The 15,287-nt window shown below is 36.5% G+C and overlaps 1 protein-coding gene across 1 annotated transcript; it reads right to left on the bottom strand.

Annotated features, from left to right (window-relative positions):
- Nucleotides 1–795: 795 nt before the first annotated feature.
- Nucleotides 796–15,083, bottom strand: LOC146862113 (uncharacterized). Its single transcript, XM_085643389.1, has 3 exons — nucleotides 14,927–15,083; nucleotides 9,898–13,065; nucleotides 796–1,770 (listed from the first exon to the last, which is right to left on the bottom strand). The coding sequence occupies exons 2-3, from the start codon at nucleotides 13,021–13,023 to the stop codon at nucleotides 796–798; spliced, it is 4,101 nt and encodes a 1,366-aa protein (XP_085499515.1). The 5' UTR covers nucleotides 13,024–13,065; nucleotides 14,927–15,083.
- Nucleotides 15,084–15,287: the final 204 nt, after the last annotated feature.

The following is a 15,287-nucleotide window of genomic DNA, read 5'->3' as shown; positions in this document are numbered from 1 at the left end:
GGTGTCATTTTTTAGAAATAGTTTTTCATCCCACGTAAATAGGTTTTCTTCATGCCATGTCTCAAGCTTATCATGGTACTGAATTTTCAAGTTGTTGAGATATTTCTAGTCAACTTTGCCATAGCAAGTATTATCATTAAGCTGGCGGTACGCCTCTTTGGTATACATGGTCCGTGTCATCAGGACCACGTTACCTCCTCTATCGGAGGGTTTGATGACCAATTCTTGATCTTTTTGTAAATTGTAAATTGTTTACCGCCTCCCATTGTGATTTGGTCAAATTGGTATTCTCCTTAGTTTTATTGATAAGTTTGAGTAGATCTTGAGCAACAAGATCGCTAAACACGTCAATGTTATCTCTAGTATGGGTACATACTTTGATTTGGCTCTAAACTGTGTGAGGGAAGCCTCACCAGTGTCTATGCCTAGGAGATTAGAAATCTCGGTAGTATGTGTGGGATTAAAGGGGTCTAGGGGAACAGTGTTGGATTCTTGAGATATTTGTTGTTCTAGATTTGTCATGATTTGTAGGGTTGGGATATCTGCAATGGTTAAAGCTGAATCACAATCAATATTGGGTGCTGTACATTGTTGGTTACTTTTTGTTTTTTGAGCGTGCATCTTACAAAGTTTTAATTTTCATTCAAATTTGTACAGATCAACCCTAGCTTGTGCATAATCAAAATCCTGTCTCAGGACAAAACGACAAACCAAGTTCTAGTACACTCATTTCGTCATCAGTTAGAATCTTATTGGTTAGATTCATTACCGTTAATTTTGGTGCAGTGTTCTCCATTATGGGTTCTTTGCTTTCTGGCCTCTTGTTCCCATACCAGTTGTTCTTGGATTTTCGGCGCCTGATGTTTCATTTCTGATTTTGCCTGCGTTTTCTTGTTGTTTTTCTTTCGGCCTTCCTCTCTTCGAATGTTCTTTTGCTCTCTGTACGAGCAGAAGTTCCCGGGAAAAAGACTGTTGTTCAAAACTTTCTGATGTTGCGCTATCTAGCGATTCCTGATCGGAGCTGAAATCAGTGGTGGACCCCTCTTTGCTTGTTTCCAGGAGTTCCAGAGCTCTGTCTTTCTTCAGTTCTGTTCTAATTTTATCATATTTTCTCGCAAAAGTTAGTATACATCCTGAAGCATAATCTATTTCATCATGTATGAATTTACGCTGTTTTCTAGCAACAACATCTTTTTCACAGGCTCTCATTCTATCATCCACCAGTTTGATATTTTTTTCCACCTCCTGTTGATCTGTTTCTTCTTTCAAATCATCCAAAACGTCCTGTATTTGTACTAGCAAGTTCTTCTGTTCCTCCCAGGCATTAGAGATCAAGATTTCTACCATTCGTCTTGAGCATGCAGTTGTATTTTCAACCCAATCTTGTAATACTTTAGGTTTGGGTACTGACAGAGTGGGGGTGATGAAAATCCGGAGTCCTCTTGGTATCCGGTTGACCTCTAAATAATTCTGCAAAGAGGTCGCCTCCCACCATCTGCTTATTTCTTTACGTCGCAACCGTTCAAGTGAATTGCCCTTTTGTCGTATGTTGATTGGTAATTCGTTGTTTGCTATGCTTCCCGAAGGTTGTGCATCCCGCTGTGTTCTCACAAAGATTGCCTTGGCTGATGCCTCGCGTCCCTTTAGCAACTCGTCTGCCATTATATTCAATGTGTTTGTTAGGTGCTTGATGCGCACCTCTGCTTCCGAAACTGATTTCACGCTTGGAGCCGCCTGACTCGCATGAACTCTGGTTGGCCTCGCACTCGGCTGGGATTGGATATCGGGACAAAGTCAGGCGGAAGTACAGTCAAACACCGTGCCTCACGCCGCGCCTCTCTCCGTTGCTTTCAAACAAACGGCCCGGGATCGGGGCCTGGGAATCGCACACCTTAGCGCACGCTCACCTCACCTCTCTTCCCATCCGGTAGTTGGCTCCGTATCAAGAGTCCGGATGCGGCTCCGTTTTGTCGCCTTGATGCTGTGTGCGCTTGTGGTCAACCGGCGGGTACTCCTCAACAAAGGGCTCCAATTAAATGGTGGACGGACATGGAGCACCCTTCCTTCCGAGTCGGGGCTTCGTTGGCGGACACCGGAGCCACTGTATTCTTGGAAAATCGCAATCCAATATTGCGGACAGAATCGAGCCCACACCATCAGTTTCTGCAGGTATGTTCTTCATTTAATTTGCAGACAAGGATGACGCGTTTCGACCACGTCAGTGGTCTTGGTCACATGACCTCCGCCTCCAGTCACACGCTATTTAAAGATATAGTTGGCATTCGTCATCATAATAGACATAAAAGAAATAGATGTTGAGTCACATTGCAAAACAATAATTGGTGCCAAACTGTGTTACAACTAGTAAAATTAAGACTAGCAGTTCTCGGTTTTTTAAGTGCACTATGAGTGTGGTATTGGAGGAATGTATGTTGTTGTTTCCTCTAATCACCATATTTTACACCAGCATCTCTCACGCTGTGTTGGTGATAAACTTTGAATTCTTTATTTATATATATATATATATATATATATATATTCAATGAAAAAACCAAAGGTTTCACACATGTTATAGTTAGCTGGACATTTCACTCGTAAAAAACCAATGAAATTCCCCCGTTATAGTTAGTTCAGCTAACTATAACTCGCGCGCCCGCAATGCACTGCTGATGACGTCACATATTATATCACTCATGACATGGTCAGTGACATCACTCATGACATCACTGATGACATCTCAAATGACATCACTGATGACATCACTGATGACATCATCCAGTGAATGTGTGTTTTTCTGAAAATTAAATATGTTTTATATATGTATATCTCAAGGTCGATGGAAGAATAAATGGGTATATAAGTGTCTAAATGGATGATTTTTTTTTGAAAAATTGATTGTGTAACTGACTGATTAAGTGTATCATAGTGAATACATGGCTTAGTGAGTAATGTATAAATATTTAAATATCTGTATCAGTCTCTCTCTTTGTGTATAAGTGGCTGCATGGGTTGGTGAGTAGCTACATGGGTGTCTATATAGGTTATTTGTTGGTTTTTTGAGTATCAGTGTCTGATGTCTGTATGGTTTGGTGGGGGGTATTACGTAGTGCATAGGTGCATGAATGAATGACTCAGTCTTTGTATGTGTTGAAGACAGCATGTGTGCAGGACTCTATGGGTGCATGAGTGTGTGCATGGGTGTGTTAGTGAGTGAATGACTGTCTCAATAGTGTCTCTATGAGTAACTACATATGTTTTAAACTAGTATATGTGACTATTGGTGTATATAAGCGAGTATATGTGAGAGTGAGAGATTGAAAGAGTTCCTGTATGAATAAGTATGTGTTTCGTTAAGTGATTGTTTAAAAGACTAAGTATGTGTAAGTTTCCGTAGAAGTAAGTGTGGTGGTGTGTGTATAACTGTATATGCAAGTAAATGGATGTTTGATTCTTTATTAGCATGAGTGACTATGTGTGTGAGTAACTCTATGGATGAGTGGCATTGTGTAACAGGGTGTATAGGTGTATGAGTACATATGATGAGTGAGTACATGTATGAGTGACTGTATAGGGCTGTTGGTGAATGAGTGGATGTGTATGTGGATCTTAGAATTACTGTATAGGTTGTTGTAACCGGTATTGGTATGTCCATTGTTTTTAAAATTAAAATTTCTCTTTTTTTAAGTGTTTGTATCAAAGGTTATATTAGGGGAAGAGGTGGTCTGTCACTCTTACACAAGGATGATGTTATCAGTGATGTCATCAGTGATGTCATTTGAGATGTCATCAGTGATGTCATGAGTGATGTCACTGACCATGTCATGAGTGATGTAATATGTGACGTCATCAGCAGTGCATTGCGGGCGCGCGAGTTATAGTTAGCTGAACTAACTATAACGGGGGAATTTCATTGGTTTTTTACGAGTGAAATGTCCAGCTAACTATAACATGTGTGAAACCTTTGGTTTTTTCATTGAATTTGCAAGGTTTTTTAAATGCTAATTCCTAACTATAACGTGTGTGAAACCTATGGTTTTTTCAGTGAATTTGCAAGGTTTTTTAAATGCTAATCCCTAACTATAACGTTTTTGAAACCTTTGGTTTTTTCAGTGAATTTGTATGGTTTTTTATATGCTAAGTTATGTATTTTTAATTAAAGATATTTTTTTTTATTAAAATAAAATTACTATATATTCATTTATATATTATCTGTATTTTTTTATAAATTATTTTTTTAAAAAATTCAATTAGGATATTTTTTTTTTTTTTAAATTTTTTAAATTATTTTATGTCCACTTTTTTTTTTTTTTTTTTAATAAATTCTTGGGGTGCGCGCTCTGAGCGCGCTCCTAGTACTATTTCGTAAGTTTTTTATGAATTCCGGCGTACGTTATTTACGTGCGCAAATATACTTCATGGTGCGCGCTGGGAGCGCGCACCCAGTACGTATGCGTACGTACGTACGCATGCGTCCTACGCGCTCGACGCGGTTTACTTCCGCATACGCTAAAATTATGCGCAATAACGGTCCCGTATACGCGTGTTCAACGTATGCGCGCTAGGTACGCGCATATGACGTATGCACCTGCGCGTTTACGCGTTCGTGCATACGTCATCACGGGGTGCGCGCTCGGAGCTTGCGCAGTGCGCGCACCTTGGGTTTATACATAATAAAACAATATTTCTTATTGGTTATCATTACTTTCAGTTTCTAATTGTTTCAATACCACACCCAATCCCCTCATGGCAAGTCATGTGATCAAGAATCATCACTTTTGATTGGTTTGAAGTACTTTCTGTTCCAGATTCTTCCCAAACCACACCTACTCCCCTCATTATTAGTTCTGATTCCTTTGGAGAAGGAGCTATTCTGTTGTTGAGAGACAATGGCTGAACAGCAACCTACTTCAGACAGTGACCAGGACACTCTTGAGAGGCAGAGGAACAGGAAGCAGAAAGACAGCTTTATATGGCAGTTTTTCTCTTTTCCAGATGGTGAGAAAAAGGTAAATGCACCGAAAGTTACATGTTTACTTTGTAAAAAAGTCTTATCTCGTGGGAATCCTAACAAGAAATATTCTTTTAGCATTCACACTATGTTGAGACATGTTTACAAAATGCATCCAGTAACTTATCGTCGAGCTTCTGGAGAAAACCCTCCACCTGCTCAGCCGACGACATCAGCAGCAGCTCAGCCGAGCACATCTTCGGCAGCTCAGGGGAGCACTTCAGCTGCGATGGTGCCTTCACCTGTTTCTATACCTCTTGTTGGTCCACCTTGTTTGGCGAGGTTGTCTACACGGTGCACTGATTGCGGTTCTCTTATTTCTGTGGGGGAGACCAGTCTTGATCTCCTTCAGAGAAAATTTGATGCGCATCCGTGCACTAGGCCATAGATGTTTTTTCTTTTTTTGCGTTTTTCTCTTCCTGTTTCCCTCCATTAACTCAAGGGCTCTTTTAAGAGCCACTTATAAACTTAACCAAACAAATTTTTTTTTTTGAAATGTTTTTTGAAATTTTTTTGAGGTGCGCGCACCCTGCGCGCACCCAAGGTTTTTTTTTTTTTTTTGAGAGACTACAATTAAAAATTGAAAATGTGATTGTAGAGAAGTAGAAAAAAAGGAACCATGATATTGGTGACTTACCATACCCACTCAAAAAAATATTTTTTCATTTATTTTTCTAAAAAATTGCTTTAAAAATGGTTCTAGTTTTCGAAAATTTTCTATATCAATCTGAAAAAAAAGAAAAAAGTATTAATATTTTTTAAAACATTTTATAATACAGTACACATATTTACATATTTATCAAAAAATATTTTTGCCTTATTTTTGCTGTTTTCAGAATATATTGCATTTCACTATAAATTGTGAAAGCAATTGCATTCATCATTTAACAGCGGGCAAAAAAAAAATAACAATCTCAAAGATTGTATTAAAAAAGCCCAGAATCTCTTCTCACTTAAACTTAACATTATAGAAATGCATAATATTCTAAAAAAATATCATCTAAAAACAATACTTATTTATTTAAAATACCGTCTGATATTTTTGTTTCAGAAGTATAATCACAATATTATATCTCAAATAACTCCACAATACATCTGATTCCATTTCCTTTAGGCCAAATAGTAATTTTAAAATTCTTTTTTGATTAAATTCCCAATGGTAATCCAATAAAATTCTAAAGTTAAATTTGTACAGATCTCACCGATTCTCTGTAACATTTTGGTTCCCGAAAGATTTATTAATAATTTAATAGGTCCACAATAGAATTGGTTACTTTTCCGCATGGCCAAATAGTAATTTTAAAATTCTTTTTTGAAAAAATTTCAAATGGCACTCCAATAACATTCCAAAATTTGAATTGTGCAGATGTTACCAATTTTATCTAAATTTTTGGTTTTTGAAAGTTTCATAAAAAATTATAAAAGTCCACATTACAATTGGTTATCTTTCCATTAGGCCAAATGATAATTTAAAAAGTCTTTTTTTTGAAAATTCCAATGGTAATCCAATAAAATGGTAAAATTGTTTTGTCCAGATTTTGCCAAGTCTCTCTAAAATTTAGGTTTCAGGAAGATTAGATAGGAATTTGCTAAATCAAAAGGCAAACGTTGCTTAAAAACCAATTGAGAATCATTACACAGTGTCCAGCCTTTCTCACATTTAAGATAAACTGTGTAATGTCCAGAAGTAACAGTAGGTCCTTCATGGAAAATTATTGCAACAGTTACAAAAGTTTTTCCTGAAATTGATAATTGCTGTCCTGTAAACTTCTTTATTAAAGTATCCAATTTTGAACCATCAGCTCTACATCGTTGCATCATTAAAATTACATACTGTCCGTGTTCCTTTAAAATTAATGTTGAAAACATGTCAGATTGACACTCACCGCATTGCATGCTATGATTAGCATCTTTAACTAATTTAGCAAAAGTGACTGTTTTACTCTCTGGTAATGTCAAATAAATAAACCTTTCATTATCAACATTAGAGCCACATATATTATAACAGTTTTCACAAGTATGTTCCCATTTATAAGAGAGACCAAATAAAATATCAATTGCAACTTCTTCTTCTTCCAGTACTTGAAGAAAATACATCAAAAATTCATGTGCATCTTGCTGTTCATTTTAAGAAAACTGTGTTCGTCCTGAACATACATCTAAAAGTTTTCTAATTTCAGTAGCACTTTAAATTTGACTTTTATCATTACTCAGCTTATGAAAAAGGAGACTCAGCTCAGAACAGAATCTTTTTCCCTGATTTACTATTATCTGCTCTTGCAAACTTTCAAGATAAAATGCAACATTCAGCACTACATTAGCGTAGCAGTTGACACCAGAGCTATTTTCAAAATGACATCCTACAACCTGTTCTTCATTTTCCTTTTTCTTTTTGCTTGCAATTACATCACTCCTCTTTTTTTCCTCCTCTCTACATCTTCATTACAGATATTCTCATTTCTCCTTTTACGAGAAACTACATGTTTCTCCAACACAGGATACTGACCTAAATGAGGAGCATAGGTTCTTCTTAATCTATTATACTCCTTTACACAATTTGCATCAGCACTAACTTTTGAGTCATCAAAGTCTATCATGAATAAACCAGATAATGTTTTCACTCGTGACAAAGCTACATAAGCCATACCTTCTTTGAACACAGTTGAACCAATGTTCACAAATGCACAATCTACAGTCAATCCTTGAGACTTGTGAATAGTTACAGCATATGCTAGAGAAAATGGAAACTGCTTTCTACGTACATATAAGTCTTTCACAAGCATGAAACGAACTGAACAACGACAAATATCTTTAACTTCTTCTATCTGATCAAATTTTATTTTTAAACATTCAATTCCATCTTTTTTCTGATAATTAATAAAACCCACAACTCTTCCCATAGCTCCATTAACTAAACCTTTTTCAACATCCAAATTTCTCCTTTAAAATACTCTACAGTTCACGCAAACATATAGATTTTTTTCTAATCCAGCTGTTTTGGAAATGTTCTTCTCTAGTGAATTCAATTTATTTTTCAGTGTGCCTGTTACTGTGACAGTAATTCTTCCATCCTCAATTTTGTCAACTGCTTCCAATTTCCTGATCTCCTCCTTTTCCAATTTCAAAAGCTCCTCATTGAATATTGAGCATTCACGTAGAGTTGGCATTAAGCAGATGACACTTTTGTTTTCTGCAATGTTCTTGTATATCTTCTCTGCAACTATTTCTTCCTTTGGAAATAAATTATGTAGCAGCCGACTCTGTAATGCTTTTGTGCCAGCTTCAGTGAGTAGTCCAATTCTGATATCTTTCAGAATACTTCCATATTCTTCATCGTTTGCTTGCCTCATATTAGTAGTAAGTTCCTTGTACTCAAAGAAGGACCAAATATTTGTATTACCGATGCTTCCCAATGACTTCTTCGTGTCTTCATGTGTGACAGTATTAAACACTGGTTGTCCTTTAACTGGAGTAAGTTGCAAAAGATCTCCAAAAACTATGACGTGTTTTCCACCAAATAACATGTCATAGTCTGTCTTCAAAATTTGCTGCATTCTTAAATGCACAAAGGCAAGCATTAAGTTTGATACCATGCTCACCTCATCAATAATGAGAACTTTCATCTTCTTCAATACTCTTGAAACTTCCAAGGATGCTTCTCCAGTTAGCTTGTTGTATTGTATTTTGTTCTCATGCTCCACTGGTAACATTAGCAAACGATGTAAAGTGATTCCTTTTATGTTATATGCTGCTAACCCAGTTGGAGCAGTAACCACACAAGACAAAGTAGAATCCGTTTTTTGCTGTAGGTAGCTTCTGATGACTTTTATAAGGAAACTTTTCCTAGTTCCAGCTTGTCCGCTTACATACATCCTGATTGGATGAAATGATGTGCATGAGCACTCTTTTTTTTCATGTTGAAATCCGTGATCAATTTTGCTTCTGATCTCTTCATAAATTTGTTGCTGCTCTTCATTCAGTTGTCTTTCCAAATTTTGTAAGTCTATAAATTCTTCTTGAGCTTGATTCATAGCCGTTTCCACTTCATTCATGGCTATTGATGCTTCATTTTCAACGATTGGTTGTCCTAGAGGATCTTGACTGAGTGTTCCTGAACTTTGGCTGTCTTGAGAACTGTCTCTAGCTACTTCTGCTGCAATTGTAGTTTCCTGTTCAATTTCTTCATTTAACATTTGCAGATAAGTTGTGAATGTACTGCATTGTATGCTGTCTTTGCAAGCATTAAAAGAATCTTCATAGCTTTGAAATTCTCCCAGTAGTTCGTCCTCTGAACGCCATGGTTTAAACAGCTGTAAAAGAGCCAAGTAGTAAAATTCCTTTTTGTCAGTAGTGTCGCAACTCAGCTTCATGTGATTTATCAAACTTCCTTTTGTTTGCTTCACCAAACATCCTTCCTCACCAATCACTTTATATTTTCCATTGTTGATGTCTTCTGCGGCTTTCCGTGAATAAATGTAGTTCTGCAGCACTTCATAGAGACACATGTTCTCCAGATGTTGACTTCTTTTTGGATAATATGTGTCCAACATGTTTGATTTCAAAATATCTGTACTTTGTGGGTCATTCTCGGCCAAATATTCAATTTCTCCAACAGATTTCAGTACCCGATTTCTCATTGCTGCAAGGCCTAAACTTGCCCAAATTATTCTTCTTGATTTCGAGTAGAGACTTGCAGAAGATAACCTATCTGAACATTCGTAGGATCCAATTTCTCGATGCGATAACATCTTCAAACTGAAACTGTACAGCTTCTTACTGACAGTCTTCTCGTGAGAAATCTCTTCCCACATTTCCTTCAATTCTGTTTTTTCTGATTTCGTAATGTAAGACGTTACATATCGAGCAACAGCAATGGAATTGTCAGCTACATACTGTATATCCATGTTAGCGTTCCACATGGATAAAATGACTGGGTTGTAGTCATTTATATTTTTTGATTCTTCTTTTCTTTTTAGGTTGTAGGTATTCTTAGGTGATTTTCTTGTGATAGTATGTCTCACAGCTGACATAAAACTGTTTACTCTTCCATTTGAAAGAACAGGTCTAGGAAATCCAAATCGACATTTAGTGTAGTATTTATCTTTGCTCTTGTATTTCCGTCGACAGTACTTTCCACACCGATGACTTTGGAAACGTAAAACTTGCTCCTTTAACTTTTTCTCTTCTGTGCTTTTTGGTATAGCACATGTTGCATATTCTTCAATGTAAGATAACACTGCTTCATCAGCATCTGTTCCAAACTTTGGGGCATCCTTGATCCACAACAGCATATGAATATGAGGAGCACCTCTTGCCTGGTACTCTTTTCTCCAAAAGAAATCTACAACTTCTCCAAGAGGTGGATTTTTTTTATTGCAGATGAAGGACATCATAGCCTCAAATCTATGATTGAAATATCTGCAAACATTAACCGGATCCAATGAGCACAGTTCTCCTGCTGTCTTGTATTCGATGTTTTTAATGTTTGAATTTGCCTCTCGTAGAAAATCCAGTAAATCATCCCAAGCGTACTCGGCACAGCTTAGGGTAAGGAACCATGTTGGTGTTCCTAAATTCCGTAACATGCATTTTAATTCACCATGGCGTCGGTACCAATATTCATTTGTCCCACGCTGACAAGCCATCAGATTGATCAGTTGTGTTTCCAAATGATCATCTCGGTGCTGCACTTTCTCCATAAAATCCTTAGCAGACACATTTTGTAAATGTACTCCACTTTTTAAAATGTGATTTACTGCATAAGACAGTGCAGACAAGTCGCTTTCAAATAAAAGATGGAACAAATAAGGAATACTTTGTCGAAATCTGGGATCTTCAGCATATAGTCTTGTAGTCCGATACTCAGAAGCTGGAATCTGTTCCGGACGTTCATCGTATCGTCCTCCTTTTCCTTTAGGAAACAGCTGGGGAAAACATCGAGCTTCCAAGCTCTCCTCCCATACACTCACGGGAGTTCCTTTTGCTTTCTTCATCTGAAACAGATCAATATTGTCTCCCATAACTTCTTTTGAATGGAGAGGATGTATGCTAAAATGTTCATATATTTCTTCTTCCTTTGACTTGTCCACTTTTTCAATTTGTCCAGTTGGTGTTTCTGTGTCTTCTTGTAAATCTTCTTCTTCTTCTTCTTCTTCTATATAAATTGATTCATACCATTTGTTATTCCTTTTCAAATACAAATTTGCTCTTTGTACTTTCCGCACATCTACCAGCTCCTGCCAAATCTTCTTATTCTTTGTAGGTACACCATTAACCAGAATAATTAATGGTTCAGTTTCCAAAGTATCCGCATCAATAGTTTCCATATTTTTTTTCAAATCCAATGGCAAATACACCACTCTTCCTTTTAAACCTCTCAGTAAATCTGAAGGAGGTAATTTACCAGTTTTGGGCTCCATACGTACTATGGTCTGGAACGGATGAACACATTGAATGAGTATAGACTCATATGTATTTAATTCAGAAAGTTCAGCAGGAATAGCATCCAATTCTAAATTATTATGTACAGCTCTGGTCGGCATTCTATTTTCCTCTAACTTGTTGTAACAGTATTTACAAATACGCTGATCTTCACCCAAATCAAAACAATTTTCAAGAAATATATATGTGGCAAAATCCTTCCACTTATAATTATCTTCATTTTCACTCTTTCTGTAGAGATCAACATTCCTAGTTTGTTTTCTATAATGAGTTCTGCGGCAACAAATACAAGTAAAATTTGGTCTTTCATTAGAGATTATTGCAAATTTTGTTATGTGATCATTAAATGTGTTACTTACAGAGGGTTCTACATTCTCTTCCACTTCTTCCTCATTTACTGTGTCCTTCTCTGCACTGTTTTGTTCAGGACCAAAGTAACAAAACTGAATTTCATCAACAACCTTCTCTACATCTGATACCGTTCCTCGGAACAGAGCCCTATTCAATTCATTTAACTTTATTGCTGGACTTTTTGCAAAATACAACCGTCTCACAAACTTTCTCATTTCAGTATGATGAACAGCCAGCATCCTAAAATGATGGAAAACACTATTACACACTTTTCTAGATAGACAAGCCAGAGAATGACCCTGCAAACCAGTATTCTCTCTCACTCTGCATGGATCCAGACTTTGAAGCACCTTAATCTTCTGTTTTATACTTTTTTTACTATATTCTCTTAGAAACTCACGAAATTTGTCAATAGATTCCTGACGCACAGTGCAAATACTACTACAATTCCAAGTGTACACTGGGGCTTTAGGACGTCTCCCCATAGCCTCATCCGCCATCACTTGTACCTCATCTCTTGGAACCATTATCTCCTTCTCCATTATGCAACCATTTGTCACTTCGTAACCACGACCTCTGGTGTCAACTGCATGCAGCAAACTATTACTTTGAAAATAGCTCTCTTCATTAAAAAAAGGTTCACTACTTGAAGTATGCATCCACTTTCCGAAAAACACTTTACAAAAGTTTGTTCTGTTCACTACTCTTTTCCTTTTGCTATGTGATTTCAGTACATTAACCATTTTGTCTAATGTACGCATCCTATTCAAAATTAAAATGAATAGTTTCCTTTTTAATTCTAATGCCTTTGCTGCAATGACTTCAATTTCTTTTTTTCTTTTATAAAACTTACTCTTTTGCTTATATTTCTTCACATCCTTTATCAAATTGGACATAACTCTTCTCTGAAACATTTTTCTACGTATCTCTTTAAACGCTGTTTTTCTGTTTATGTAAATCTTTTCAGTTGCAGAAGGTATATTTGCATTAACTAAATTCTCAATTTTTTCCTGTCCTTTTCGTTTCATAACATTCTTTCCAGTACAGACATTTTGTACATTTTTCCTTCCTTTGAATATATTTTTAAGAAATTGTTTTTTCTGCTTACCAGAAGATTTTTTCTTTTTCCCAACATGAGCATCTTCTACTAACTTTGGTCCTCCAGTTGTCTTCAAATATACGTTTTTTTTCTGGGTTTTTTTAACTCTGGATTTTGTAGGCATCTTAAATTTTGTTCACTGCTCTTCAGCAATACCTGAAAAAAACTAAAAAAAAAATCCTTTATTTTATTTAAATATATTACTACATTTCTTTTCACATTAGTCACACAACGAAATTTCTTTGCCAATTTAAAAGCTCACTTACTGCTCTTTTTTTTTGACAAGCAATAATCACTTTTACAGACTGACACATTATGAATCCACTTTTCAGATTTTTTAAAAAGCCCATGTCCAGACTTCTTTTTCAGACCACCACCATATGTATGCTGGGTGACTGCCTACACTCCAGCAAGGGCAACCAGCCTTAGTGATGCTGAATGTATTTGCATTACAGACTGAAACCTCAAACCCCACTCGCTTGTGAATACTGTGCATGATTATACATGGAAAGGAGCTGGGTGTGTGCTAAGAGTCTGCTTCTGCACCAAAAAAACGCTCCCCCTTTTTCCTACTAATGCAACTGTGAAATCACCAGAGCAAAACGCAATAAATCTCTGCCTGTAATTCCTATTTGCACACAGAGTCATGTTTTCACATTAGTCACAAAACGAAATTTCTTTGCCAATTTCAAAGCACACTTACTGCTCTTTTTTGTTGACAAGTAATAATCACTTTTACAGACTGACACATTATGAATCCACTTTTCAGATTTTTTAAAAAGCCCATGTCCAGACTGCTTTTTCAGACCAACACCATGTGTATGCTGGGTGACTGCCTACACTCCAGCTTGGGCAACCAGCCTTAGTGATGCTGAATGTATTTGACATTATGCAACCATTTGTCACTTCGTAACCACGACCTCTGGTGTCAACTGCATGCAGCAAACTATTACTTTGAAAATAGCTCTCTTCATTAAAAAAAGGTTCACTACTTGAACTATGCATCCACTTTCCGAAAAACACTTTACAAAAGTTTGTTCTGTTCACTACTCTTTTCCTTTTGCTATGTGATTTCAGTACATTAACCATTTTGTCTAATGTACGCATCCTATTCAAAATTAAAATGAATAGTTTCCTTTTTAATTCTAATGCCTTTGCTGCAATGACTTCAATTTCTTTTTTTCTTTTATAAAACTACGGGGCATATCAGCAACACCCGGCGATAATTATCGCTCAGCGCTCTTAGCGTGAGGATAATTATCGCCGGCTAGCGTTGATTTTTATCACTGAGATAGCGTGCTATTAGCAACGCTTATCTCAATAGCGATAAAAATCCTCACGCTAAATGGCTAACGTGATATTATCGCTGGAAACCCAGCGATAATCTCACGTTAGCTTGTTGATAGGGACAGACAAACTTAGCCATGATATCCTCCTTCCATAGGATATCATGGCTAAGTCAGAAAAATACCAGACGTAAAAAAGCAGCGTTAACCGCGGTTAGCGCTGCTTTTTTTGTCTCTAACAGGTTTAGCGACATTCTTGATAATAGAAGAAATGTCGCTTAGCGACATTTCTCCTATTATTTTACTAAGGAACGCCCCCTTTGCATCTCATTAGAGATGCAAGGGGAAGCGTAGAGTAAAAGGGTGCTAACATGCAAATTTGCGTGTTAGCACCCTGTTGTTGATAGGGCGCTAGTTTTATCTCTGCTTTTTTGGCTTTTAAAGCCAAAAAAGCAGAGATAAAGCCCTTGTTGATATGCCCCTTACTCTTTTGCTTATATTTCTTCACATCCTTTATCAAATTGGACATAACTCTTCTCTGAAACATTTTTCTACGTATCTCTTTAAACGCGTTTTTTCTGTTTATGTAAATCTTTTCAGTTGCAGAAGGTATATTTGCATTAACTAAATTCTCAATTTTTTCCTGTCCTTTTCATTTCATAACATTCTTTCCAGTACAGACATTTTGTACATTTTTCCTTCCTTTGAATATATTTTTAAGAAATTGTTTTTTCTGCTTACCAGAAGATTTTTTCTTTTTCCCAACATGAGCATCTTCTACTAACTTTGGTCCTCCAGTTGTCTTCAAATATACGTTTTTTTTCTGGGTTTTTTTAACTCTGGATTTTGTAGGCATCTTAAATTTTGTTCACTGCTCTTCAGCAATACCTGAAAAAAACTAAAAAAAAAATCCTTTATTTTATTTAAATATACTACTACATTTCTTTTCACATTAGTCACACAACGAAATTTCTTTGCCAATTTAAAAGCTCACTTACTGCTCTTTTTTTTTGACAAGTAATAATCCCTTTTACAGACTGACACATTATGAATCCACTTTTCAGATTTTTTAAAAAGCCCATGTCCAGACTGCTTTTTCAGA

The sequence above is a fragment of the Triturus cristatus genome, chromosome 2_2 (genome assembly GCF_964204655.1).
Source record: "Triturus cristatus chromosome 2_2, aTriCri1.1, whole genome shotgun sequence".
Taxonomy (NCBI): domain Eukaryota; kingdom Metazoa; phylum Chordata; class Amphibia; order Caudata; family Salamandridae; genus Triturus; species Triturus cristatus.
This window is presented reverse-complemented; position numbering and strand designations above follow the sequence as displayed.

Excerpts from the sequence above, each read along its gene's own strand:
- LOC146862113 (XM_085643389.1), bottom strand. The coding sequence starts at position 13,023 with ATGCCTACAAAATCCAGAGTTAAAAAAACCCAGAAAAAAAACGTATAT. Across the intron at positions 1,771-9,897 it reads CTAACATGGATATACAGTAT|CCGAGTGCGAGGCCAACCAG; the intron begins GTAGCTGACAAT and ends ATCCAATCCCAG.